This window comes from Suricata suricatta, chromosome 3 (genome assembly GCF_006229205.1).
Source record: "Suricata suricatta isolate VVHF042 chromosome 3, meerkat_22Aug2017_6uvM2_HiC, whole genome shotgun sequence".
Taxonomy (NCBI): Eukaryota; Metazoa; Chordata; class Mammalia; order Carnivora; family Herpestidae; genus Suricata; species Suricata suricatta.
This window is the reverse complement of record NC_043702.1, coordinates 17,614,817-17,641,956: the sequence shown is the minus strand read 5'-3', so window position 1 is coordinate 17,641,956 and position 27,140 is coordinate 17,614,817. Positions and strand designations below refer to the sequence as shown.

The window sequence follows — 27,140 nt, the reverse complement described above, 5'->3', positions numbered from 1 at the left end:
ATCATTGGATTTAATGAAATGTTTACAGGTGCAGTAGGCATGACTTTGAGTAGATAATGAAAGAAAATGCAAAATGCTTATTGATTTATGATGTGGTTTCATCTTAGCTTGGGCAAACCATGCAGTATTTCATACATAGTAGCAAAATATTTACTATTGAATCTTGAAAAAAAAATTTTAATGTTTATTATTTTTGAGAGGGAGAGAGACTGTGAGCAGGGGAGGGGCAGAGAGAGAGGCAGAGAATCCCAAGCCGATTCTGCACTGTCAGAGCAAACCCGAGGCAGGGCTCCAACTCACGAACCATGAGATCATGACCCGAGCCAAAAATCGGATGCTCAACCCACTGAGCCACCCAGGTGCCTCTGAAAGTCAGTTTTCTTACCTGCAAAACGGGACTACATAATATCTACTTCAAAAGATAGTATGTGAGTAAGAGCAGGACCAGACAGTGAACAAAGCAGCTTTCCTTTCCTTTTCTTTATGTGTTCTCCAAGACTTGGTTGAAAAGGAGGAAAACCACTAAACAGATACCATTAAGGCAATATTTGAGTAGAATTGGGCCCGAGACCCCTTGGCTGGCATCCTCACTTTGACCTTGTCTGCTTTAAACCTGCTGGCCTTGAAACCAGAGGTGTCTGGCCATCACCCCACCTGCTAAGTTGTAGAGCAGCTGCTGTTCCGGGGCAGGAGGGGGGACCCACAGCTGAAGCACAAAGCTGCTTATCAGGTCTGTGCATGCTTTGTGGGTCTGCAATCAGAGACTTGCACAGTGTTCAACTGTTAACTGACACCTTCTGACACACCTTGTTCAAGGTAGAAATGTTACTGGGTTTCTGTCTTTTATTCCTTTATTCAGGAAGGAGGAACCTACATTCAATCTACGCATTAGGGAGTCACAAATAGCTTAATCTAGGCTACAACCCATCAGGTTAGGAGAAGTTTTTACCTGAATAAAGAGAGACTGTCAGAGCTTCGCTCTCTCTTGTGGTCTCTGTGGTATCTGAAGTCTTGTGGTGGTTAAAACATTATGGCTCATGCTAGAGAGAGCTCCACAGATTTTATTTTGAGGGTCCTCTAAGCCTTCAGTTATCTGAGCATCCATGGAGTGGGAGCGGAGAGAAAGACAGTGTTTATCTTTGTTTAGTCTGCTCCAAACAAGGTTCCAAAAACTGAAAGCCTACAATTCTAAAGCCACTGATGAATGTAAACAGGAAAAAAAATTCCTGAAACCAAATGACTATAGTTTAATATGAAAAGGATAATTTAAAATCTGATAGTTATATATATTTTTTTTATTTTAAATAATTTTTAAAATATTTATTTTTGAGAGAGAGCGAGCGAGCGAGCAGGGTAGGGGCAGAGAGAGAAACACATAATCTGAAGCAGGCTCCAGGCTTTAAGCTGTTAGCACAGAGCCCGATGCAGGGCTTGAACCCACGAACTGTGAGATCATGACCTGAGCTGAAGTCCGATTCTCAACCAACTGAGTCACCCAGACGTCCCCAGAGACCAGAAATCTGACACAGGTTTCTTCAGGCTAACACCCAGGTGTGGGCAGGGTTGTTTCCCCTCAGGGCCCCAGGGACACCTGTCTCCCCAATTCTCCAGTCCTTGACCCTCGGCCCTTCCTCCAGCCTCATGGCCAAGCGTGCGGTCCTCTGTCTCTCTGCCACGACACATGTGCTGTCCACACCATTCTGGGCCACGTTGTCGTGGTGGATACACAGGCTTTACGCGAAGGCAAGTCCGTGACTGTGTAATGACGTCAACTTACATGCTGACTTTTCTTTAACGTTTATTTTTGGGAGAGAGAAAGAGAGTAGAAGTATGTGCATGCAACTGGGGGAGGGACGGAGAAAGAGACAGAGAGAGAGAAAGAGAGGATCCCAAGCAGGCTCAGCACAGAGCCCAACATGGGGCTTGAACCTGTGCTATGAACAATGAGATCATGACCAGAGCTGAAATTTGATGCTTAACCAACTGAGCCAACCAGGCACCCCCTCCTTAATTCTTAATTAAAAATTATTTTCAATTTTAGAAAGAGAGTGCAAGTGGGGTCAGAGGGGGAGAGAGAGATAGAGAGAATCTCAGGCAGGCTCCCCACACTCAGCGTGGAGCCTAATACGGGGCTTGATCCTGTAGCTCTGGGATCATGCATGACCTGAGCTGAAATCAAGACTCAGACACTTGGGACATCTGGGGGGCTCGGTGGGTTAAGTGCTGACTTTGACTCAGGTCATGATCTCTCAGTCTGAGTTCAAGCCCCGTGTCGGGCTCTGCTAACAGCTCGGAGCCTGGAGCCTGCTTCTGATTCTGGGTCTGTCCCTCTCTCTGCCCCTCCCCCGCTCGCACTCAGTCTCTCTCTCAAAAATAAACACTTAAAAAAGTAAAAAGAGAGAGACACTTGACCATCTGAGTGACCCAGGGGCCCCCGGTTTTGTTTTTTTTGTAAGCTGAGGCTCCTATCTTTGGCAAACCAGAAGTCCAGAGGGATGACAGCCTGGTAAACATCCTACATCCTTCCCAGTCTCTGCCCTGGGCCCTGAGAGAGAATAGGGGTGCAGGAGCCCACAGGGATTCTCTGACCAAGCCTGGTTTGGGGCAGGGACCTGACACCGGGGCGTAAGGAAGTATTGTGGGGTTGTGTCCCCCGCAAAACATGATAGTTATATATTAAAACAAAATAAAAGCATATATAAAGCTCTGGGAAATATTTATTATGTTTTAAAGTTTACTTATTTATTTTAAGAGAGAGAGAGAGAGCTCACGCACAAGCTCAAACAGGTGAGGGACAGATTAAGAGGGAGAGAGAGAATCCCAAGCAGCCTCCACGCTCAGCACAGAGCCTGATCCAGGGTTCAGTCCTACAACAAGATCACAACCTAAGCCAACATCAAGAGTCAGATGCTTAAACAACTGAGCCCAGGTGCCCCTAAGCCTTGGAAATTATTTAAAATTAAAAACAAGTAAACAGGGAAGCACCTGGCTGTCTCAGTCAGTTAAGTATAAGACTTCGGCTCAGGTCATGATCTCACAGTCTGTGAGTTCAAGCCCTGCATTGGGCTCTGTGCTGACAGCTTAGATTCTTTGTGTGTGTGACAGCTCAGCTTTGGATTCTGTGTGTGTATGTGTGTGTCTCTCTCCGCCCCTCTCCTGCTCATGCTCCGTCTCTCAAGAATGAATAAATGTTAAAAATTAAAGTTAAAAAAAAAACCCTAGTAAAGAGAATATTAAAAAAAATTTTAATGTTTATTTATTTTGAAGGAGACAGAGTGTCAACTGGGGAGGGACAGTGAGAGATGGAGACAAAGTATAAATGGGGTCCAGGCTCTGAGCTCAAACGCACGAGCCATGAGATCATAACCTGATCTGCAGTTGGATGCTTAACCGACTGAGCCACCCAGGTGCCCCTAAGCAGAATATTAATACACAGATTATAATGTCAGTATATCAGGAGTCCTGCCAGAGCTATGAAAGGAGGGTCAATAAGGTTGGTTGGAGAGCTCAGAAATCATTCTACTGCTACCACCACACCCAACACCACATGTAGAGAATATACCAGCAAAAAGTTCCAACTGAATGAATCACACGTTCATTTTTATTAATGTGAGTTGCCATAAAGGTATAACATAAAGGGAGATTGGGCTGCAAAACACATAAAACTTTACAACAAGGACACTTACTCTGTTATATAACAAAAGGCCAGATGTGTGGTGCTCAAGGTAGGTTAATTTATCAACAATCCTGGATCTTTCCCATCTGTCTTCTCTGCCTTCAACATGTTGGCTTGTCCTCTCTGCTTGGCTCCACTCATTGTCACAAAAGGGCTGCCTGAAAGCCACACATCACAAGTAATGTTTAAAGCAGAAATAAATTCTCATCTAATAGATAGTATGTGCATATAAAGGTTTTATTTAAGTCATAAATGAGGGAACTGGCAAAGAATACAAAAAGTTGGGTTACCTGGGTGGCTCAGTTGGTTGAGTGTCCGACTTCAGCTCAGCTCAGGTCAGGTCATGAACTCATGGCTCGTGGGTTCAAGCCCCATATCTGCTGTCTGCCCAGAGCCCACTTCAGATCCTCTCTCTCTGCTGTCCCTTCCCTACTCTCACAACTGCGAGCTCCTCTCTCTCTCTCAAAAATGAATAAACATTAATAAAAAAATTTTTAAGAATATAAAAAGTTGGTTCCCTGCTTTCAAGGAAGAAATACATATACCAACAAATGAACAAAATTATTAGGTTAGGTACAAACTAATTAGTGTTCCATAGGGGGAAAAAATAATGCCTTTGTGGTTAGTGTTCCTTCAAGGATATATAAGAACAACACCTTATCAATTTCCACAGGTTAAAGGTACAAAACTGAAAACTGTGCTTTTATTGGTAGTGGATTGTTAGCCAAATATACTATAACAAGTTATATTTCCAAGAGTACCAGATGAAGGTCAAGTACGCTTATTAGAAAAACTCTAGCATTAAAAAAAAGAAACAACAACAATAATCCTTTTGTCTTTTTTAAAGTTTAGGATCAATTTTTCTTTCAGATACAAATTGTATCATACGCCTTAATCAAGGTGAATGAAGACAGTTTAACTGACATGGAGCAGTAGGGCTTTTTTTTTTCTTCTTTCTTTTTTGCAGGGATTTTAAATTTGAACTAAAGTTTGCCATCATTAATGGGATGGTGGGATGGAAATCAATATAGTGTATGGTGACCAGCATTTTAAAAAAAATGAAGTAGAATAGAATATCAGAGTGCACCTAACATAATAAGGTCAACTATCAGTTTTGGCTTCTGTGTGTGTGTGTGTGTGCATGCTCACACGTACGTGTGTTGGGTATTTATGTAGTTATAATAATGGGTATAACTTGGGGGTGCCTGGTGGCTCAGTTAGTTAAGCGTCCAACTCTTGATTTTGGTTCAGGTCATGATCTTGCAGTTCCCGAGTTCAAACTCCACCCAGGTTCTGCACTGACAGTGGGGAGCCTACTTGGAATTAGCTGTCTCTCTGTCTCTCTCTCTCTCTCTCAAAATAAATAAACATTAAAAAAATTTAGGGGCACCTGGGTGGCTCAGTCGGTTAAGCATCCGGCTTCAGCTCAGGTCATGATCTCACGGTCTGTGGGTTCGAGCCCCGCATTGGGCTCTGTGCTGACAGCTAGCTCAGAGCCTGGAGCCTGCTTCTGATTCTGTATCTCCCCCTCTCTCTAACCCTCCCCTGTCCACACTGTCTCTCCCTGTGTCTCAAAAATAAATTAAAAAAACCATAAAAAATAATAAAACATTTAAAAATGGGTATAAAAGGTGAATAGTGGTTAGAAAGTCTGAAAAACACCAGGCCATTTAAGACTCATCCTGCTGGGTGATCCATGTAAAGGAATCTATGTAAAACACAACTGCTTGGAAAAGAGTGATTAAAATCATGGTTTTGTCCTCAAGGAGGGAGCTGGGGAAAGGCTGTTGGTAGACAACCAACAGAGTGGGCTACAGCAGAAGAGTGGCCAAGTAGAGCTCAATCCCATTGTTCTCATCTTCCAACCCCATGAGCTAAGAAACCTGCTACAATCTTGGCTGCTATGCGACAGTAAGTGACCCACCACCTGCTGTACTGCTTCAAGCTCAAGATGGTCCACATATCATAAAATTTATCCTTTATTTTCCCCCTTGTGACACTAGTTTTCTCCCAAATATCTGTTTTCTTTCCTGGACAAAATAACTGAAATTTTATGTGGGCACAAGGCCATCCAACTAAGGACTACATTTCCCAGCTGGAGAATGAGCATGATCATGTAACTTAGTGCTGGTCCATCTGAAGTGCACTGAAGTGATGTATGCAAATTCAGGGGCATGCCCTTAAGTCATGGGGAGTGCCTTCCTTTTCTTCTCCCTTCCTCCGCTCCCTGGAGCAAGGACTCATTTGGGACCAAATGGACAAAAGCAACGGTTTTAGGATGGTGGAGCCACAAAATAGGAGGTGTCCAAGCCCTGGATTATTACACAAACAAGAAATTAAACTTCTTATTTGTGCCACTGTTTTTGAGTCTCTGTTACGGCAGCTTTGCCTGAATCCTATCGAATACTTTCTTCTTACATGTTATTAGTAGAAAATGGCCGTAGTTTGAAGGGCAGAGGCACACAGACATTTGGCACATCTGCTTTTAAGGTGTGTGGACTTTAAGCCATACACTCAGACAGTAACTATTTGCCTTCATGTCTGGGTTCAAAATCCCAGCAGACTGAGGATTAGGTAGAAGGTCAGAGAAACACAATTCTTGCCCATGATAGATGCTGCTTAGATTTGATTAAATCATACGAAAACATTTTTGGTTAAAAAAAGTCAAATATTAGCAATTTTGTAAGTTTAAATCTAAGAGAACTGATGGCAGATTTCACAGACACGGAGCTTTGGAGTTCACAAATGGCAAGTTCTTCAACACCTTCAACTCTTCTTTCTAAAATTTTTTTTAACGTTTTATTTTTGATACAGAGAGAGAGAGACAGAGCATGAGAGGGGGAGGGGCAGAGAGAGAAGGAGACACAGCACCGGAAGCAGGCTCCAGGCCCTGAGCTAGCTGTTAGCACAGAGCTTGATGCGGGGCTCGAACTCACCAACGTGAGATCTGACCCAAGCCAAGGTTGGAGGCTTAACCGACTGAGCCATCCAGGTGCCCCCAACTCTTCTTTCTAAAGAGGCCCAGGTCCAAAGCTGGACCCCCATGGCTGAGGGCCCTTACACGCACACCTGCATCAAGAGGCTTCACAATGTGATCACCCCGACGCCAGGTTGTGATCAGAGATTCTGACAAAGGCTTGAGATATACCCTGAATCTAATGGGATGAGTCCTAACGATCTTAGACAAAATGAAATAACAGCAGTTAGCCATAGTTTTATCAGGGTACAGACTTTGGGAGGAGGCAAAGGACTTAGGTAATGATATGACTTAAGCCCAAATGTGTGAGCTACAAGATTAGCCTCTTTTTATGGTGCTCACTGTGTCCCACTGCAGATAAGAGGCTGGCAGATGGCAATCTCCTTTCCTGTCCCCTAGTCAGTATGACAGTATGGAAGTATGGCAGATGGCCATCCTATAGTGTATAGATTATGAGTACTGATTCTCTTGGCCTCGATTCCAAATTCTTGGGAATCTGATTGGCCAATATAGCCAAATATAGCAGATGCTCCTGGTCCCTGGGCCACATTTGTTTGGTCCATCTATGTGACTTCAGGGAGCCAGTTCCTACAAGCCTTAATGGTTTCCTGCTTCAAAACCAGACTCACCATTTCTGCCTCAGGGCCAAGCCTCCACAGCTCAGTCAGCTCGCACACATGTGCAGACAGGCTGTGCCAAGTGGGTGTGGGAGAGTTATCACCTCCAGCAACAATCCTCAACTTAAGGCGGACAGGAATCAGTCCAGCCTTCTGTCCTTTAGAAAGACAAGTCTGAGATGCATTCCATATGGCTTCTTCTAGGGTTCCCAGTGGAACTGAGCTCCTATTACCACAGTGGTAATCAGCTCGATAACATTCTTTTTCTTTTTAATGTTTACTTTATTTATTTTTAAGAGACAGAGAGTGAGCAGGGGAGTAGCAGAGAGTGGAGAGAAGAGAATCCGAAGCAGGCTTCACACTGACAGTGCAGAGTCTGATGTGGATCCTGAACCCATGAACCATGAAATCATGAGTTGGTTGGTTTACCAATTGAGCCACCCAGGTGCCCCTCAATAACATTTTTTTTTAACATTTATCACTTTTGAGAGACAGAGACAGGCCGAGAGTGGGAGGGGCAGAGAGAGAGAGAGAGACAGAATCTGAAGCAGGCTCCAGGCTCTGAGCTGTCACCAGAGCCTGATGCAGGTCTCGAACTCACAGACTGCCATATCATTAGCCAAAGTTGGATGCTCAACCAACTGAACCACCCAAGTGCCCCTCAATAACCGTTTTTATTGGTTGTCTCCCTCTCCTACTTTGGCTAGGATTACCTCCCTCATGAACTCCCTGCATCCAGATCCTTATTTCAGGCTATGCGTTTGGGGCAACACAAACCTAGATATCTAATATGTCAGATGATTACCCCCAGACCAATCATCTTTGGGAGGGCAGAAACATGGTTGTCCTGAGCCACCGCAGGGTGTGAGGGTGGGATGAGGGAAGCACCAGCTAGAATTTCCCAGAAGGAATGACCATACTCTAACTCCATTTAGCTGAGCTTTTCATAGAGGTAAGTCAAGGTGTTTCCTGCAGATACGGTTGGGATTTTTCTTAAAATTTTCTCTAAGTACTTTATAATTGCTCTGGAAATAGAATCCCCCCTTCCATTTTATCCTTTCAGTAATATACTTGAAAGTTAATTTCTTTTTTAATTTTTTTAACATTCATTTATTTTTGAGAGAGAGAGACAGATCATGAACAGGAGAGAGGCAGAGAGAGACACACACAAAATCGGAAGCAGGCTCCAGGCTCTGAGTTGTCAGCACAGAGCCCAATGTGGGGCTTGAACCCACAAACTATGAGATCATGACCTGAGCCGAAGTCGGACCCTCAACTGACTGAGCCACCCAGGCACCCCAGAAAGTTACTTTTTTTAAGTTTACTTATTTTGAAAGATTGTGCACATGTGCAAGTGGGGGAGGGGCAAAGAGAGAGAAGGAAAGAAAGAGTATCCCACACCGGCTCCACACTATAAGCACAGAGCCCAACATGGGGCTCAAACCTAGGAACCTCGAGATCATGACCTGAGCCGAAGCTGGACACTTAACTGACTGAGCCACTCATGCACCCTAGAAAGTTACTTATTTTAAAATATCTATCTCTTACCTAAACTTCTTACTGAGCTCTCACCATTCTAAACATTGCTCCCACTCCAGTTCAAGCAATCCTCTTGATTACAGCAACAGCCTTCTACCTGGTCTCCTTTCTTCCTGTCTCCTAGTTCCTCTGTTCTCTTCTCTGAAGCCAGGGTGACCCTCCCCAAATACAAACCTGATCATGTTACTCTCCTACTTAAAGCTATCTGTAGTCTCTTGTTATACTTATGTTGAAATTCTCAATACTACTGTGGCCTCCGCTATCTGAGCTAACTTGACCTCTGCTAGCTCTCCAACTTCCCTTCCTGACTGTTTTTTATAACCATAAAATCCAGACGCCCCGAGCTTCTTTAAAGCTCATGGAAAGACCTCGTTCCCTTTCTTATCTCCAGGTCTTTGTCCCTGCTGATTCCTTTGCCTGGAGTATCATCTCCTTCCACTCTACTCCTTTCTCCCTTGGCCTTCACTTAGCTGTCACCCACTCACCCTTCAGGTTTTGACTTAAAAGATACTTGTTCACCCCAGACTGGGGGTACCTGAAATGTATATATATTGCCCTGTATGATATGTCTTTGCATATACCACCCAGTTGCTCCTTCATATGTTTTTCATAAGCCTTTTAAAAAAGTTTATTTTTTGTTTTGAGAGAGAGTTGTGCAGGGTAGGGGCAGAGGGGGAGAGAGAGAGAGAATCCCAAGCAGGCTCTGGGCTGTCAGCACAGATCCTGATTCCGGGCTTGATCTCACCAACTGTGAGATGATGACCTGAGCAGAAATCAAGAGTCGGCTGCTTAACCATCTGAGCCACCCAGGCACCCCAAATATTTTTACTAATAAGCTCCCGGGGGCGCCTCAGCAGCTGTGGGGCTGAGTTCTTACCTGTGAGAACAGATGAAGCTGTTACATCCTGACACACTTCATTCTTATATCAAAACAACTTTGCTTCTAAAAATAATTTTTGAAATAACACCAAACCCACATAAACAAAACCATACAATTCTAGGCACTGCGCTGGGTGCTAGGGACCCAGAACTAGGGAGACGTGGTCCCTGATTTCTCAGTACATTTAGTGCACGTGTGTGAAGAGCTGACTACAATAAGGTGATATGGGGGCTAGCACAGAAGGAGGGAAATCATATAGCAGGTACTCCTATCTCAGACTGAAGAGGGTCAGGGAAGTCTTACAGAGAGGGCATCAGAGCTAAACCTGGAGGAAGGAGTCGCAGATCCGGAGAAAATTCTGCACTTGGAGGAAATACGGGAATCTTCAGCTGGTGGACAGGAAGTGCGGCCCTGGCAGCGAACCAAAGGGCGAGGGGGAAAGTGGGAGAGTGAGAAGCGGAAGAGGGAATCCATCGTAAAAGACCCCAAGCTACCCCAGACCTGCTTCCCCAAGATACCATCTACCCTCGTCCTCGCCGGTCCTTTCGTTCTTCGTGGAGCAAAGCCGGAGCGCGAGATACCCGCACCGCGCTCGGCTACGCCCTCGCCTCACCCGGTAGGGAAGGGCGGGGCTCTGCTTTGCAAGGGCGTTCCTCCCGCCTCCCAGAGACTGCGCGGGACGTGCCCGCCCTGCGCGATGACGTCAGGGCGCCTGCGCGCGCCGGGGGAGGAGTGGGACCCGCGGGCCGGGAAGGGCTCGGGCTCCGGTTACTCGGGCTAGGCAGGGGAGAGGAAAGGGCGGGACAGGGAGCCTCCCAGAGTGCGGGGTCGTGGCCTGGAACCAGCGCGGGAGCCCTAGACACGCTCAGCGCCGCTTCCTCTGCCCACCGCCGCTCCCTCCCCGCTGCAGTCCACCGATGGAGTTTCCGGACCTCGGAGCTCACTGTTCGGAGCCGAGCTGTCAGCGCTTGGGTGAGGGGCGGAGCGCGCGGGGGGCGGGGCCGAGGCAAGGGGGCTTGGGGCTGAAGGTGGGACGGAGGGTGGGCTCCGGGGCTGGAAGTGCCAGAGGAGGGCGGGGATCGAAGTTGGGGGCGGGGGGCTAGGGGGTGTGGCTAAGGAGATGGAGCCTAGGAACTGGTACAGTTTTTGCAAATCCGGTGGCCGTTTTTCCTTCCCGAGGGGAAGGCTTGAGTGAGTGGAAACGACGTCTAGGTCCCGCTGGACCTGCAATTCGACCCGCTCCCTGCAGATTTCCTGCCGCTGAAGTGTGACGCCTGCTCGGGCATCTTCTGCGCAGACCATGTGGCCTACGCCCAGCATCACTGTGGATCTGCTTACCAAAAGGTGAGGGGGCGGGTGGAGAATGCATGCAGCATCTCTAGGATCCCTCTGCCTCTCATTTCCTATTGTTTTGAGGCGCAGTGCCGCAAACATTGTTTCCTTGTGCGTTATAGGGGTCATATCCAGCTTCTTTCAGGGAGGCTGTTTCAGGACCAGATATTTGGTTGGACAGGGAGCGGGCCACAGACTGAACCCTGCTCCTTAACTCTAGGATATCCAGGTACCTGTATGCCCACTCTGTAATGTGCCTGTGCCTGTGGCCAGAGGGGAGCCCCCTGACCGAGCTGTGGGGGAGCACATTGATCGAGACTGTCGTTCAGATCCAGCACAGCAAAAACGTAAGGTAAGCATTGGAGGAGTTAGCCATGACCTAGCTGGGGCCATGGATGCTTGCAAACCGGAACAGCTGTTATGATGGGGTTCGAGAAGTGGGGGTCAGTCTCAGCAGAGACAAACCTTCCCACTCCACCTCAGATCTTCACCAATAAGTGTGAACGCTCTGGCTGCCGGCAGCGGGAAATGATGAAACTGACCTGTGAACGCTGTGGCCGAAACTTCTGCATCAAGCACCGTCACCCACTGGACCATGATTGCTCTGGGGAGGGTCACCCAACCAGCCGGGCAGGGTAATTGCAACCAAGTCCAGTACTTGCCTTTAGGATCACCCCATCCTTTTGGAACTGACTCTGTCTCTTTCATTACAAGTTGGGGAGCTCCAAACCTGTTGCCTTTGGTGAGGGGGGGAGTCTCTTTTAGCTTCTTTTTCAAGTGGCTATTTTTCTAGACTGTTTGGAGTGGCTATTTTTCTAGACTGGAGGAACTCCCCTCCTGACTTCCAGGATAAGGCTTGGGAGGAGGCTACAAGCTGACTGTCCTTGGAAGCATGCCAAGAGTGTCTCTTCTCTACAGACTTGCTGCCATCTCCAGAGCACAAGGTCTGGCTTCTTCTACAAGCACCGTCACCAGCCCGAGTCGGACATTGCCTTCATCTACCTCTCCCAGCAGGTAGGCCTGACTGTTTCTCCTCTCCCTTTTACCCTTTCGCATCTCTGACCTCAGCTTCTTGAATGTCTGCCACAGAACCACAACCCAGTCTCCATCCCAGACAGCTGCCCCAGTGATGGCTCTGCAGAATGGCTTGGTGAGTTGGGTGGAGGTTGGATGGACAGATGCAAACCCACACGGCGAATAAAGTCCAAAGCAACTGGTCTTTCTCCTTTTTACAGAGCGAGGATGAGGCTCTGCAACGAGCCCTAGAACTGTCCCTGGCCGAGACCAAACCCCAGGTCCCAAGGTACCTGCTCTGCTAAAAGAGGGTGGGATGCGGGTAAAGGCTGTTTGGTGGGAGGGAGGTGGGACCACTCCAATTCCACGTAGGATAAGGATTAGGAACTTGGGCTCAAAATGAAGCTTACTAACTATATGATCTTTGACACATACTTTTAACCTATAAGGTTCTTAGTTTCCTCTAAAATGGAACAGTACTAATACCTACCTACCTTATAGGGTTGTGTGAGGATTGACACAATACTCAGAAGTGCTTAGCACCGCAATGCCTAACAGATAAGGCACTCATGTTTTAGATATTATTGGCATCCAATTTAAGCTGTTTCTCCCTCTCAGTTCTCAGGAGGAAGAAGACTTAGCTTTAGCACAAGCACTGTCAGCAAGTGAGGCAGAATACCGACGGCAGCAGGTATGAGGACTGGATGGGGGAGTTGAGGTCTTGTACTAGGAGTTTGGGGGGCTTTCTTCAAGCGGTAGAGAGTTTGGAATGCTGGTTATCCTTTTGTTTTTGGCGTGACTCCAGCCCACGCAGGGCTCTTAAGTGAGGACTGTCCCTCATTTCCTTGACATTGCACCTGTCTTCCCTTCCTTCCCCTTTCCTTGCTCCAGGCTCAAAGCCGCAGCTTGAAGCCGTCCAACTGCAGCCTGTGCTAGGGCCTGGGGCTTGGGGAGGGAGGCTCAGCTGAGGAGGACTGTGGCCCTCACACCTCTAGGGTACAGAGGGAGAGGAGGCTGGGAGCAGCCTGGAAGACTGAGGAGGAGAAGACAAGGAGGCCACCTCCAGGGAGCATCAGGAGGAAGAGCTTGTGGATCCAAGCCTACAGAAGGCCCCGTTAGCCTCTCTGGCTGCATGGGAGACTGCAGCTAGAACCATCCAGTGGTTGGGCCCTTGGGGAAAGCGCTGGCCAGGCCCTGTTCAGCCCCCTGCATCATGTCATCCCCTTTACACCAGGGCTGCCCCCATGTCTAGGGGACAAGGAGGGGCCTGCAAAGAATAAAGCATCTTGGCAGCCAGTAAGACCTCCAAGTGGTGTGTTTCTTTCTCCTCTACAGCTGAAACCTGGGGAGTCCTGTCAAGAATGCTCCCCTGACTGAAGTGTAGAGGCCCACGGCAGTACCCCACACCAGAGCCACAAGGATCCTAGCACAGTCCACACTTTTATTTCCCCAAAAAGTGCCTTTCTGAAAGGTTCTTTGCCCTCACTACAGCTAGCACCGTGCCCCAGCCCCGGTGTGAAATACACTGGGAAAAGGGAGCCATCTTGTTTCCCTCTGAGTTATCCTCTGGGAGGCAAGTGGCTACAACTCTTGTCACTGCGTCTCAGTCTGGGGTTTGGTGTCTTCAGAGACTTCTTCCTGTCTCCGCTGCTGCAGCTGCCACATGTCTGCATATACCCCACCTCGGGACAACAGAGCTTCGTGCCTGGGGCAAAGAGGAAAGTGCAGGTCCCAACTATCAGTTGAACCCCAAGAGTCCTCACCAGCAGCCCACGGAGATGAGTGGGATTGCCAGGGGGAATCCCTTTCAGAAACTCCCGGGATTCCACCTGTTCCTGGGCCCCCCCCCCCCAATTCAGAGGCCATGCCCTATTCATCCTGCTGTGTTCCTTACCGTCCTCTCTCCACAATGCAGCCATCTTTGAAGACGAGGATCTGGTCGGCATCAACCACAGTTGAGAGTCTGAGAAAGGAGAATTAGGACTTGCGTCACGCGTCACACAACATGAGTGGGCCCCCCGCCACCTGCTGCCCCAATCTGTACCTGTGCGCTACTACAATGGTGGTGCGGTTGGCACAGACTTTGGCCAGAGAGGCCTGGATGGCCCTCTCATTAGACGAATCCAGTGCTGATGTTGCCTAGAGAGAGGACCTGGGTAAACCTGCCCCTGCCACCCAAAATCCCTGTGGAAGGAGGGTGCCCGCTGCTAGCTCAGGGAGGCCTCGGGAATCAAAGAGACACTGTCTGCACTTGAGCCCTGTGAGGTGTTTTTATGAAGCGGGGATTCATGAGATCTATCCATGAGGGCAGACTGCCCAGCAGGAATGGCCTGGGCACAGGCCAAGGAGGAAGGAGGGGAGTCAGCTGCCCAGGGCCCTCACCTCATCCAGCAGAATGATGTCTGGAGCCTTGAGAATGGTGCGAGCAATGGCGACACGCTGCTTCTCCCCACCACTCAGCTTCAGTCCCCGCTCGCCCACCTGCGTCTCGTATCCTGTGAACATCACCCACCTCCCTCAAGTCACACAGAATCAACCTGGTTTCTGCGACCAGACGGGCAGGAAGGGATGGAATGGAGGTCAGTGGGGGAACAGCAGAACTATATCAGGCAGGGGACGGACTCTACAGGAAAACTCACCTTCAGGGAAAGCCAGGATGGTGTCATGGATGCCTGCGGCCTGAGCGGCAGCCACCACCTCCTCTTCCCCCGCTGTGATGCAGCCATAGCGGATATTGTTGGCGACAGTGTCATTGAAGAGGACGGTGTCCTGGGGCACGACTCCAATGTGAGACCGGAGGGAGATCTGGGTCACCTGGGGCCAAGAGACCATATGCTTCAGCCTGTGAGACTCCCGCATGCCGGCCCCCAGGCCTGGGAGGTAGGATGGACTGGAGGCAAGCACTCAGGATGAGGTACAGGAACCCTGTCACCAGCCCCCCCAAATAACCCCAGCTGCGTGGCCAAATCACTCAACCTTCTGAAGCCTGTTTCCCCACCTACAGAGAGAAAATTACACTTTTTATACTCATAACTACTTTACTTGGCTAGGCAGTGCTAGGAAGGCTGAGGTCTCTTGCTGCAGCTCTCTGCAGAGGTGACCTCTCCTTCTCTCCCTGGAAGGTGGCCAGCACTTCACAGAATGCCATTCTTTCACACACAGGACCCTAAGTCAGTCCCCTCCCAAGCAACCTTACCTGTGAAATGTCCTGCCCGTCTATTCGGATGCAGCCAGAGCTGAGGTCATAGAAGCGAAACAGTAGGCGCAACACAGTGCTCTTCCCGGCTCCAGATGGGCCCACCTGTTGCATTGGAAACAGAAGGGAAATATTTTCAGGCCTACTGGCTTTTAAGGCTCGCTCTCCAAGACGCCACCAATTGTTGATGGAGGCTGCTGCATGCCATCCCGTGGCCTGCTGTGATACGATTCTGACTCCATAGCCTGGGTCACAAATTTCCATGAGCACTGCAATAGGGAAACTCAAGGAGTCGGCCGAGCGGCTGGGTCTCCTCTCACCAGGGCCAGTGTCTGTCCAGGCATGACGGTGAAGGACACATCCTGCAGGGTTTCTCGCCTGCAAGGGAGGGTGGGCATGGTCAGCAGGCCTGCTGCACTCTCAGTTGTCCCTTCCATCAGCAGAGCTGCTACCGGGCCCTGCCCCTCCCCTGCTCAGGCTCTTTCCAGGCAGTGGTGGGCTAAGCAGGAATGGTGCGGGGGGGAATGGAGGCGAGATTGTAATGGACAGTGGGAAAGGGGGCTTTGAGATGGCAAAGGGGGGAGGTGCTCACCCATTGGTATAGCTGAAGTGCACATTCTCAAATTCTATCTGGCCCTTCTGGAAGCGCAGGGGCCCTGCTCCAGGAAGGTCCTTCACCTGGGAGAGTGGGACCCAGACCCCTTGCCATTACAGGTCTGGTCCTCTCCAGACACCAGGAACGCGGCGTGGGCTCCCACTTCCACCCCCCACCCACTACCCCTACGCTTTACTCACTTCTGCCTTCTCTTTCAGCAGGTCGAACATGTTCTCCATGTCGATGAAGTTTGTCTGGATCATCCTGCAAAAACAGTGCTGGCTGGGGCTCCTCTGAGGAGTTGGGGAAATGGCGGTGCACGGTGGACAGGTGGGGGCAGGAGGGCACTTACCTGTAGTAGGTGCCAAACCAGTTGAGGGGCATGTACAGCTGGATGATGTAGGTGCCGAACAGCACAAAGTCCCCAACCTGTGGAGAGGCACAGAGGAGTGCAGAGTCACAGGAGGCCTGCAAGTGTCGCCTTCCCTCTTCCCACCCAGGAACCTGGGGGCCCGTCTGCCCTGTCCCCAGCATAGTTCCCTCACCTGTAGCTTCTGCTCACTGACAAAGTATGCGCAAAGCAGGGAGCCAGCAAGGAGCCCAAGTCCAATCACCAGATTCTGGGTCTGATTTAATAAAACCAGTGAGGCATTTGACTTCCACTCCAAATCCTGGGGAGATAATACAGGGCGGGGGGCGGGAGGGGAGGATGTCACATACACACTTGTCACCAAGTCCAAGCCTGGGCCCAGGAGTCTTCAATCTCAGGTTTTCGGCCCAAACTGTACTCCTCTTGGCCCTGGCAATTCCGCAAGGCTAGGCAACTGCTCTGAGCAGGCCTCGAACTAGCATCCTCACCTGATAGTTGATGATGGCCTCTCGATAGCGGTCCACCTCGTAACCTTCCGCGTTGTAATACTTCACCTGATGAATTCAAACCACTGTTGGGAGATGTGGCTGCAGCATTTACACCTGGATTACTGCCTCCAGATTTCCAATCCCCCCTTCCTCATTTTAAACAGCACACCCCACTCCCAGCCCCTTGGCAGCACTGCTGGTCCCAGCCACAATCCCCCACACCTCTGCGCCTCACCCCACTGGCACTGAGGCCTTTGTTACCGTCTCAAAGTTTAGCAAAGAGTCCACAGCTCGTGCCCGGGTAGCATTCTCCTGTAGGTTCATAGCACGTCGAAATTTTGTTCTCCACTCAGTGACCACAATGGTCAGGACTGCGGGTGACAGGAGGAGGCGGGAGAAGAGATTGAGACATCACCCAAAACCAGAGGCCACAGGAGGACGTCTGCTACTTGCCACATACACATGAACCCTGTACTATGGGCCAGGGACCTGGAGGAGAGAGCACTCAGCTCCCTGAGGGAAGGGGCAGTGACAGAGACACCTTTGCAAGGCACAAAGCCTTGCAGTGTGAAAATGCTGCTGCTGACCAAATGAAGACCAGCTGCATCTGGTTCCAGAAGTGAGGTTTCTCCCTGACCTGACCCACAGCAGGCCCCTCCTGTGACCAGGATGTCCTTCCCTGGTGCTCCGTCCAGGCTGAGCTGAGGTTCCTCTGGCAGAGGACGGGGCCATCCCATCGTGCTGGGGAGCAGCGGGAACTTATTCAACTGACCCACAGCCTCCCCGAGGTGGGCCATCTGAGTGGGGCCAGGGCTCATGCGCAGGGGAGTCCCTGAATAGTTCAGGGGGGCACTTTTCACTGTGCAGCACTCACTGAGGTAGAGACTCATGCACAGGAACACGATGAGACCAAACCAGGCATTGAAGAACATGCTGAAGTAGATGATGCCAATGGTGATGTCAGCCAGTGTGGGGAGGACGTTGAACACCAGGTAGCTGGGAGGGCAAAGTGACAAAAAAGGTTTAGGGGCTGGGAGCCAGCAACTCTGCCTCCAGGAATGTCAGTGGGGTGTTTTGTTTTTCTTCTTTCCTTTTTTTTTTTTTTTTAACATTTATCTTAGAGAGAGAGAGAGAGAGAGAGAGAGAGAGAGAGAGAGAACATGTACAAGAACGTCTGAGTGGGGGTGGGGCAGAGACAGAGGAAGACAGAGAATTCAAAGCAGGCTCTGCACGATCAGTGCAAAGCCTGATGTGGGGCTTGAACTCACGAACTGAGTTATCATGACAAAGTCACATGCTCAACTGACTGAGCCACCCAGGCGCTCCAGTGCTTTGTTTTTCAATAGCCACAAACCAGAATCAACTAAATGACCCGAAAGAGGTGGGTGGCTAAAGAAACTGGAGCATGCCCTAGAACAGAATGCCCGTGTCAACTAGAATCAATGAGGGGGAGCTTCAGGCATAATAAGAATATGTCTCCATAATGTTTTATTAATAAAGCAACTCTGAAAACGACACCTCTGTCAGGACACCGTTTGCTTTAGGAGAACCCTCCCCAATACCATTTTGGATCTGTGAGTCTGCACATATATGTGTAAAACTGTAAAAAGCAGAACTCAACATACTAGACAGAGTGGGAACCTATGAAGTAAGTAAGTAAAATATATAAGATATTATGTAAGAAATTTGCTCCATTTGGTTTGTGATGAGAGCGTGTGCAAGCTCATCTTAAAGTTAAAAAAAAGGGGAAAAAAGGACAGAGAGGCAGCCGAAGCTGGGTGTTTTCTCAGGACTGCCCCTTCATCTCCGGTCTCCAGCCTCACCCTCCCACACTCCATTTCCACTGGCACCTGAGCAGCCCTGTGACACTGGATGTGCCCCGGTCCACGATCCGTAGCACTTCCCCTGTTCGGCGCCCCAGGTGCCAGCGCAGTGACAGCTCATGCAGGTGGGAGAAGAGGCGCAGCTGCACCTGCCGCGACGTGAACTGCTGCACCCGGATCCACAGGAACGTGCGCAAGTTGCTTACAAAGCCTGAGGGGGGGGAGGAGGGGGCTCAGTAGAGCTTAGGGGCCAAATGACATCAGCCCAGTGCCAAGACATGAGAAGGCTGAGAACACAAGGGGCCAGGGGAGGGATGCTTGGGGGAAGGAGGGATGCTTGGTGGGAGGAGGGCAGGGAGGGACCAATACCAGCCAGGGGGACAGCAGAGTCCCTCATACCTGTGCTGCCAGTGCCACCGCCCTGGAGGAATTTGAGGAAAACATAGATGGTAACAGTCCAGGCCAGGGAATTCCAAGGTGCCTTCTCAGTCAACAAATTCACTGTGGAGAAAAGAAGTCAGAGCCCACTTATGGCCCCCAGGACACTCTTCAGAAGAAACCACTCGAGGCACCAGCCACAGCCTCCTTCTGATCGATCATCCAGCTCCTCACACTGTCCCACCTGCTTAGGTTAGGGCCCCCACCCCTCAGCAGGCCGATGAATGACCAGAGAGAGCTGAGCTGGCACTCTTTCTCCACTCACCTATGTCCCTATAGAAGATGGGGACCAACACGTTCAGTCCCCTTTCCAGCCCCATGAGCCCCAGGCAGATGAGCACAACAAGCTGCAGAGCTGGGCTCCCTCGAGGCCACAGGTAGCCACTCAGTAGGCGGAGCTTCCTGCCAAGGTCTTGCCAGGTAGAGCCTGGCGGTGCCTCTGTTGACCGAACCTAAGAATGTAAAACACATGGGCAGGGGGCAGGGAGGGTGCTCAGAAATCAAAGAGAAGTGCCCTAGAGGCACCTGAGCAATTCAGCTGGCTAAGTGTCTGATTTCTTGATTTTGGCTCAGATCACAATCTCACGGCCACACTGGGCTCTGCACTCACAGCATGGAGCCTGGAACCTGCTTAGGATTCTCTCTCTTTCTGTCTCTGCTACTCCCCCATTCACACACACACACTCTCTCAAAATAAATAAATCTACATTAAGAGAAAAAAAAAAAAAAAAAAGGAAGTGCCCTAGCCGAACCCTTCTAGGGAAAATGTAGTTTCCAGTTATCTTAGACCCCAAGTGATTCCTGATGGGGTCAGAAAGCCTCACAGGGCATAATTGAGATTTGAGAAAGAAGTATTCTGGTGGGAAAAAATGATGACACGCAATTAAATTAAGGCCCTAAGGTTCAGAAATTCAGGTGTACCTGGGACCTCTCTACATCTTGATCCTCTTCATTAACTTTCAAGGCATAGCACTGGGGACGAAGTCCAGGGGCCCAGAGTCCCAGGATAAAAAGCCCTCCAGAGACCACATACCTCACCACCCACAGGCCAAATTGAACCTAGAATGAAACACATAGGGAGAGCATCAAGGAAGGCCAAAATGCCATTGTTACCACTTATAACAGGGCTAGGGAATAGGATAGGCACACACCCAGGTCTGGGGCCCGGCATCAAACAGACTTTAAAAAAAATGTAGAGTGACTCAGCACAGACACACCCCACCAGCTGGCTATCAGCAACCTGCCAAGCTGGCCTCCTCCTTCCCTTAGAGGCATCCCAAAGTGTGGAGTCAGTGTGACCAGACATTCTGTCATTCTCCCCAGCCCTTGCCACTCAAGATTCTCCATTTCCCACAAGGTCCCTTACCTGCTGGCTCAAGTCTGCCCTTGCCCACCACCACTGTGGGCTGTTCCAAGACACAAGGGCCAAGTTCTCAGCTGCAAACGCCACAGTCCAGAGGAGCAGGAGACCCAAGCTGTGCCTGAACTCGATCCAGATGCCCATTGCTAGCCTTTGCCAGGCCTGATTGCGTTCCACCATGAGCAGACCCAGGCCACAGGCGCTGGCCAGAGTCCCAAATATGGAAGCCAGCAGTAGGTAGCCTGGCAGTGGGGCCCCCCCAGTAGTGCCCACCCGGCCAACCAGGGTGGCTAGGGGCAGAGCCACCTGGAGTATGGCCAGAAGTAGCTGCAGCCCATAAGGAGCTATAAGGGGGCCGGCGCTCCAAGACAGCTCACGGGCGCCAGCTGGCCACTCCCGACGCTTGCAGGTAAGGGCTAGCACCAAGGCCAGAGTCCCCAGGGCCATTAGTATCGAGGGCACAAGCGTGAAGAAGAAGCAGGGACTCAGGCCACCCTTCACCCAGGCCGGACCCACGGGCCCTTCGGCCTCGCAGTAATTGCCCACAGTCACCATGGCAATGCGCGGCCGCCGGCCGAGGCTGTGGGGACTGCGGGAAGGGAAAACGGGGCTGGCTGCTCGGGGCGGGGCGCGGATGCCGGGGCGTCTCGGGTCATGGAGCCGAGGGTCGCCAAGCCGCGGGCCTCTCGGGCAGGGACACACGTGGGCCCGGCCACACTACCCACTGTCTTCGCGCACGCGCCGCAGACACGCACTCACGCAGGGCACGTACGCCGTCTTCAGCAGTCCGTCCGCCCCTAGCTCGCAGCCCAGGACCCTCCTGCCAAGTCCGGGCCCAAAGGAATGTCGAGCATCAGAGTGGAGCGGCTCTGGCGCAGCAGCCCCGCCCACCGGGGGGCGGCCCCAGCCCCTACCTAAGGCCCCCATTGGCCAATCTCCCTGAAGGGGCCGGGGGAGAAAGGTGCACGCGGGAGAGGCAAAATACAGGGGCGGAGCCGGCTTGGTCACGCGAGCAGAGCGCGAAATCTGACCGCACGACCTGCGGTAGACCTTGACCTCCACGGAACCGGGGCTAGGAAATGGCCCTTCTACTAGCACGGTGGCTCGGTATAGCCCGAGTGACGGCATAGGCCCACTTTCCTACAGGGCCTCAGCCACCTGGGGGTGCTCAGGCGCAGCCCACTCCACTTGTTCCCAGAATCCTAGCCGCGCGAGATAACAAACTGCGACCTGGTCAAAGTCCCTTTTTTATTAAGGGTTATCAAGCTGTACACAGTTCCTACGCCTTCCGCTGCGAGCTCAGGCGGCGCAATTCACCACACCCACAGCGGACCAGACCTGGGCAAGGCGCGGGGCGGAGTAGGAGCCGAATCCCAGCATGCAACGCGGCAGCTCAAAGCCTAGAGCGAAGGCCTCCTGTCGCGCCTCAATTCCCCCAGTAGGGGTCAGCGGGAGGCAAGCCGGAGCTCTCTTGCTGGGAGGTAGACAGCACACTCCAGCCCAGTCCGTCCCATGTGCAGGCGGTAAGGGGTACAATAAGCAGCAATGGGGGGCCGGGACAGCCACAATCCCCCAGGGGCCCATCCTAAAAGTTGGGAGAGGGTGGCAAAGAATTTCTATCCTGTTCCTGCAATTTCGAAACCTTCCTTCTTAGTGTCAAAAGATAGCATGAAGGGAGCTGGGGGCTACAGCCTCCACACCAGTGCAAAGCAGAAGCTGAACAGAACGGGAGCAAGCCAACAGGACAGGAGCAGGCGGCACACATGCCAGTAATGTGTGGGAAGCCGGAGAGAGGTGAGCAGGCTGCAGCACTGGGAGAGAAGTGGGGGTGAGGTAAGGGCCACAGCCTGAGCTGCTCATCTGTTCAGGGTGGGGAGGGGGGAGGGAGGCTGCAGACGTTTCGGGTCCAGGCCCAACCTCCCCACTCCACAGTTGGCACAGGTGCTCCCTGCTTGGCAGCTTCTGTGGTGGGCAGTCCTCTGGAGACTTGCAGGGGCGGGTGCGAAGGTGGCAGTATTGGGGCTGGGCTGGGGACCAGTTTCTAGCACCACACTCTGGGCCAAGTGGGGGAGGGGTCCTGGAGATGAGGCTAGAGTTCTCTGTGCCTTGGTTCCTAGGCCCCCAATTTCTCTCCTGGGACTGTGGCAAGCCCAGCGTTGGCACCTCCCTTGGCCGGGCACGGACACACAAACACCACACACGTGGAGCCGGGTGACACTCAGAAGCCCTCCGTGGCAGGCAGATGGGATGGCAGGGCAACAGTGGCCTCCATCCTGGGACATAGGGACCCTCCTCTGCCTTGCCTACACCTGTGGAGAGAAAAGGGTTAGTAGTGGAGATACTCTAGCTAGCCGCTTACCCAAATACAGCCTGGAGATAAAGAAAAAGGAAAGCTTGATTCCTAGGGAACTTGATTTCAGAGTAGGTGGGGGGGAAAGGGGGATGTACGTTGGAGGGGAAGCAGCAGTATCTCTGTAGGAGAGGGCTGCCTTCTGTCACGTGGGACTTAACCCCAGCCTGGAAGTTACTACTTCTGGTAGCTGTTCTCAGGTCCTGGAGCCCTTACCTTGTGCACCTGTGGGGGAAGCTCATCCTCCGAGCCCTCCTCAGGTACAGGCTCTGGGTGCCTTGATGCTGACTGTCCATCTTCAGCCCACCCTCCAAGGGGCAGGCGAGAGAAGTGAGAGGGAGCCCGGGGTACTGTGCCCGGATCTAGAGACACAAGTGAACATACTCTTAGAATGAACCCAAACAGGAAGGTGGAAAAGGCCCCAGGGCTATGCAGGGTGGGGGGTAAGGGTTAGTCTCTTTGGGCCTGATTGCTCTGACTTCTTTCCTCCCCAAGAGGCCTTGGAAAGAGCTACCCTCCCCCGAAGGCTGTGTCCTCCTGAACCCCAACTGGATACCTGTGATGCCCCCATAACGCCTCTGGAAGCCCCCCTGCAGGGCGGTGGTCTCAGGTGCTCCAGGCCGGGATGCCGCACAGGGATAGCTGGCAGAGCGGGGGATGGGTTGGGGGGCCCGGGAGCCCTCTCCCACCTCTTCAGGGGCGCTCTCCCCACTCTCATCGCTCTCTCGGCGGTGCCACACGTGCCGCTCGGGTTCGGCCTGGGCCTGCTGCTTGTGGAGCTGAGAGGGCCGGGGAGGGCTCATTAGTTGGGGACAGGATATCTGAAACAGCTGTCCCCCGACCATGGTATCCCCCAGTTTCCATTTTTACCATCTCACCCAGAATCACTGACCCAGAGTAACCATCACATTAACAGCGTGTAACACACATATGATTATCATACAGCTCAAATTCTCAGCAGGTCCCAGAACAGATCTGTGAATGAGCATTGTAATGGCCCTCCCTCTGCATAGTCATGCAAGTCAGTAACAGATTGGTTGCACATGTAAGTGCCAGGCACTCTTTTAGGTGCTGGGACTACAGCAGTGAACAAAACAGACAAAACTCCCTGTCCTTGTAGGGCTTATACACTAGGCGATAGGATAGGGTTAAAAAAACCAAACAAACAAAAAGGGAAAAAAGACAGTCTATCATGTAGATGCTATGGAGAAAAACAGAGCAGGAAGATTCAGGAGGGAGGCTTTTAGTCAGGGTGGCCAGAGATGGCCTCTCAGAAGAGGTAAGAACAGACACTTGAATAAAGAGAACGAGGGAGCCATATGCATATCTCAGGGGGGTGGGTTCCTGACCAGGGAAACCACAAACGTGTAAAGGCCCTGGCATGACAGTAAGCTCGGCTAAAAAAGATATAGTAAAAGGGTGTATGTGGGAATGGAGATTACAGAGTGGGTAGAGGGCAGAGATGGGTCCTGAGCTCAAGTCTTGCTTTTCCATATCCCCAACCCTCTATTCTTCAGTGTCCACCTCGATCCCACAGCTCTGCCCCGTCCTGCCCACTCACCTGGTGCATGTAGAGGGCGTGCAGGCTCATCTCGGTGGATGCATACTCTGACAGCACCAGGCTCTGCAGCTGTCCTTCCCACACGCTGCTCCCGGAGCTGGCGGTCCTGGCATCCACCCTGTCCCTCCCAGCACAGACAGAGAGCAGCCATCAATATCTCTGAGACCCGCAGAAGTTGCTGGGGGCTACTGCTCTCCCGTCGAGGCCCACCTCTACTCACCCAGAGCCTGTCATGGTGCTGGGGGCTCGGCCTGTGGGCACCTGACCGGGGTGCATAGGGGAGAAGGAGCGCAGGGCAGAGGCGACCTCAGCCCTGTGCCTGGAGCCTTGCAGGTCTCTGGGCAGTGGGGGGCCCCGGCAGGAGGAGCCGGCTACCACATTTGCAATAAGGCTCAGTGGCTGTGAAAGAAAAGGGGCGGGTAGAATTCCCAGGGCAGGAGGGAGGCCGCAGGGGGTCCCCCAGTATCCTGGATGTCAGGACACAATGGAACCGACTGTACAGATAGAAGGAAACCCGATAGGGGAGGTAGGCCCTTCCATCCCATGCCCAGTCCTCAACGCCCAGCACCGGGAGCACCCGCTGCCTGTCACCTCCCAGTCCCTGGGAACGCACCTCAGACTCAGATTGTAAGGACTGGATGGATGTAAAGAGGGCATTTTCAGGGAGCACACCCCCTTGGGCGAGGCCAGCAGCTGCACCGTCCCGCTGAACCTGCTCCTTGAGGAAGCCGAGGAAGGCTGTGCTCTCACGTGGTGGCTGCCAGCCAGGGTTGGTGATGGCAAAGTGCATGAGTGACAACTCTGTCTTCCCGTCCTCAGCTTGCTGGTACACCGAGGCCTCTGTCTGCCCACCAGACAGCCACTGCACAAGGAAGAGTACAGTGAGCAGGACTGTCCTCTGAAGGGAACCCTTTGTGTACCTTTCCTGCTAGAGAGGAGGCTTTGGCCCTGGAGGTCAGACTGCAATGCGCTGCTATATCTTGTCCAGGGACCCCGGTGCCCACCCCTGGAGCAGTCATATGCTGGACTCATTGCTTGGTTTGTGCCTTTCTCAAGGGAACGTGCCCAAAGGTGCAAGTTTAAGGTTACAGTCCAGCCCAAGCTCCGGTTTGCCAAGCAGTGTGCACCCTGGCATGTGGCTGCCCAGAGGCAGGGCTGCCTCTTTGTGGTGGTTCGTTGGCTCAGTTCGCCCAAAGGCACTGTACGTGCCGGCATCGCCTCTGGCCATCTGCCCCTGAACTCTCCCAGTACCTGGGGATGCCCATGCTGGCGAACATCCATCTGAGCAAAGGAGCACGTGTCTCCAACGCCAACGACCTCTACGGTGAAATTGCGGAAGAAGTCTATAATCTCCAGGGCTCGTGGACGCAGGCAGAAGATGAGGATGAGGGGTGTGACAATGGGGCTCAGTAACTCTTCCAAGATGAACACCTAAGAGGGAGGGGACCCAGATCATAAGAGAGGAGGAGGGATTCCAGCCCTCACCACCAAGCTATTAGCCAGTCTCTAGCAGGCCCTAACTCCAACTCCACTCACTGCCTTGTACTGGAAGAGCTGGGCAAACTCGTCCCGGGTCTGCGAGCGGTGGGCATTACCCTGCCAGTGGTCAGGCATGTAGTGGATGTGAGCGAGGATCACGCGGAGCAGCTGCTCAGGGCAGAACACCATGTGCTGGTCCGGAATAAAGGACCTGGGGCGGGGGCGGGGGGGGGTGCAGGGTCACCGTTAGAGGCAAGCCTTTTCCCTAGGAACCCTCAGCCTGCTTGCTCCCATCTGCTGCCCCGGCCCACCTGCACACGGTCACGGTGACCCCCAGGAGTGTGACGGTGGTGAGGACGTGTTCCACAGCCAACACATCTTCGTCGTAGATGGTGAGGGCGATAAGCACGGCCAGGATGGAGCCAGCGAAGAAGGCGCCGTTCTTGGCCAGCAGCGTCAGCAGAGGTGACAGGAAACAATTCATGTACTTGGAGGCAGGCTTGTAGCCTCGGTTGAGGCGGGACTGCAGCTCGTGCTCCAGCTCATTGAAGTGGCGGAGGTAGCAGCGGCCATAGAGTGACCAGCAACGCGCTCCCAGGGCCCCGGGCTCCCGCTTCAGCACCTCGGCATAGCTGAAGAAGGCATACAGGATCTGCCAGATGAGGATGAGGGGGCACAGCAGGAAGTTGGCGATGCCAATCCACAGGATGCGGTTGCTGAGGCGCTGGGCCAGCTCCAGCCGTTGCCCCCCACGTTTGTACTCGGCCTTGAGGCTCCACTCATTGAGAAACAGAGACCCGGGGCCCCAGAAGAGGATCAGCTCGAAGTTGTACTTGAGGCCGCGGGTGAAGAAGACGGCCTCCCCAAGGCCGGGCAGGCGGAAGCGCAGCGGCAGGAGGGATTTGTTAACCAGTGCCACCATGTAGTTCTGGAAGCGGAGGATGCGGTGGTAAATGTCCAGCTCTGTCAGCTCACGCTTGTGGATGCAGATCTGGTGCTCCTTCTGGGTCTGCACAATTCGGGCCTGTACTTCCTGCCACGTGCAGTATGGAAGGGCAGACTGTAGGGTGGGAGAGAGACAAGGTAGGGAAGATGGGGGGCTGTTGCCCCAGCTCCTTCCCCGCATTAGCTGTGAGGCCCTCTGCTCAGCCTAGCAGAGCCTTTAAGCAGATGCTCCTTGACCTACCAGTGAGGGACAAGGATTCCCCCCACCCTGGCTTCCCAAGCCATAGACAGCATCTTGGGCTGTGGTGCTAACTGCTCAATTTCCCAGGCTTACCATGGGGATCCGCAGAGCATGCAGGTAGAAGGAGTGGATCTCCCAGTAGCAGCAAATGTTATAGATGAACTTGATAAGCCGATGGATCCAGAATACACCAGCAATGACCAGGATGGTGATAAGGGAACCATTTTCCTGAATTCTGGCGGTCGGGGGGCGGGGGGGG

At 52.0% G+C, this 27,140-nt stretch overlaps 3 protein-coding genes and 1 long non-coding RNA gene across 6 annotated transcripts in view; 1 reads left to right on the top strand and 3 right to left on the bottom strand.

The window, feature by feature from the left end:
* Positions 1 to 3,579: 3,579 nt before the first annotated feature.
* LOC115286368 lies at positions 3,580 to 10,298 on the bottom strand. The gene is made up of 3 exons (XR_003906029.1): positions 10,208 to 10,298; positions 9,993 to 10,100; positions 3,580 to 3,834 (listed from the first exon to the last, which is right to left on the bottom strand). It is a non-coding gene; the product is annotated as an uncharacterized LOC115286368 (long non-coding RNA).
* Positions 10,299 to 10,409: 111 nt separating this feature from the next.
* On the top strand, positions 10,410 to 13,335 carry ZFAND2B (zinc finger AN1-type containing 2B). Of its 2 annotated transcripts, none has more exons than XM_029932912.1 (9): positions 10,410 to 10,661; positions 10,939 to 11,033; positions 11,242 to 11,373; positions 11,505 to 11,656; positions 11,940 to 12,035; positions 12,111 to 12,171; positions 12,257 to 12,324; positions 12,654 to 12,726; positions 13,031 to 13,335. In XM_029932912.1, the coding sequence occupies exons 1-9, from the start codon at positions 10,607 to 10,609 to the stop codon at positions 13,070 to 13,072; spliced, it is 774 nt and encodes a 257-aa protein (XP_029788772.1). In that variant the 5' UTR covers positions 10,410 to 10,606; the 3' UTR covers positions 13,073 to 13,335. The 2 variants fall into 2 exon arrangements, with proteins under 2 accessions (XP_029788772.1, XP_029788771.1); XM_029932911.1 differs by having other exon boundaries at positions 12,927 to 13,335.
* A 121-nt stretch (positions 13,336 to 13,456) lies between these two features.
* Positions 13,457 to 21,132, bottom strand: ABCB6 (ATP binding cassette subfamily B member 6 (Langereis blood group)). The gene is made up of 19 exons (XM_029933778.1): positions 20,312 to 21,132; positions 19,867 to 20,004; positions 19,211 to 19,397; positions 18,907 to 19,008; positions 18,535 to 18,718; positions 17,559 to 17,680; positions 16,946 to 17,055; positions 16,685 to 16,750; positions 16,372 to 16,497; positions 16,179 to 16,255; positions 16,027 to 16,090; positions 15,824 to 15,909; positions 15,552 to 15,609; positions 15,232 to 15,336; positions 14,675 to 14,849; positions 14,418 to 14,530; positions 14,080 to 14,174; positions 13,930 to 13,998; positions 13,457 to 13,740 (listed from the first exon to the last, which is right to left on the bottom strand). The coding sequence occupies exons 1-19, from the start codon at positions 20,858 to 20,860 to the stop codon at positions 13,629 to 13,631; spliced, it is 2,538 nt and encodes an 845-aa protein (XP_029789638.1). The 5' UTR covers positions 20,861 to 21,132; the 3' UTR covers positions 13,457 to 13,628.
* Positions 21,133 to 21,534: 402 nt separating this feature from the next.
* The window catches only part of ATG9A (autophagy related 9A), an 8,951-nt gene continuing 3,345 nt past the window's right edge, over positions 21,535 to 27,140 (bottom strand). For both annotated transcript variants that reach the window (XM_029933765.1, XM_029933766.1), the window contains exons 6-15: positions 26,975 to 27,116; positions 26,007 to 26,755; positions 25,753 to 25,906; positions 25,468 to 25,647; positions 24,830 to 25,078; positions 24,437 to 24,615; positions 24,217 to 24,334; positions 23,212 to 23,434; positions 22,872 to 23,017; positions 21,535 to 22,614 (exon numbers count right to left, since the gene is read on the bottom strand). In XM_029933765.1, coding sequence (XP_029789625.1) covers positions 22,609 to 22,614; positions 22,872 to 23,017; positions 23,212 to 23,434; positions 24,217 to 24,334; positions 24,437 to 24,615; positions 24,830 to 25,078; positions 25,468 to 25,647; positions 25,753 to 25,906; positions 26,007 to 26,755; positions 26,975 to 27,116 — 2,146 coding nt within the window. In that variant the 3' untranslated portion in view covers positions 21,535 to 22,608. The remainder of the gene's footprint in view (positions 22,615 to 22,871; positions 23,018 to 23,211; positions 23,435 to 24,216; positions 24,335 to 24,436; positions 24,616 to 24,829; positions 25,079 to 25,467; positions 25,648 to 25,752; positions 25,907 to 26,006; positions 26,756 to 26,974; positions 27,117 to 27,140) is intronic.

Coding starts and splice junctions, on each gene's coding strand:
- ZFAND2B (XM_029932911.1), top strand. CDS start 10,607: ATGGAGTTTCCGGACCTCGGAGCTCACTGTTCGGAGCCGAGCTGTCAG. Junction 11,657..11,939: donor CACCCAACCAGCCGGGCAGG/GTAATTGCAACC, acceptor TCTTCTCTACAG/ACTTGCTGCCATCTCCAGAG. Junction 12,727..12,926: donor CAGAATACCGACGGCAGCAG/GTATGAGGACTG, acceptor TCCTTGCTCCAG/GCTCAAAGCCGCAGCTTGAA.
- ABCB6 (XM_029933778.1), bottom strand. CDS start 20,860: ATGGTGACTGTGGGCAATTACTGCGAGGCCGAAGGGCCCGTGGGTCCG. Junction 18,719..18,906: donor CGGTGGCACTGGCAGCACAG/GTATGAGGGACT, acceptor CCCCCCCCTCAG/GCTTTGTAAGCAACTTGCGC. Junction 17,056..17,558: donor GTGCATGAGTCTCTACCTCA/GTGAGTGCTGCA, acceptor TGTCACCCGCAG/TCCTGACCATTGTGGTCACT.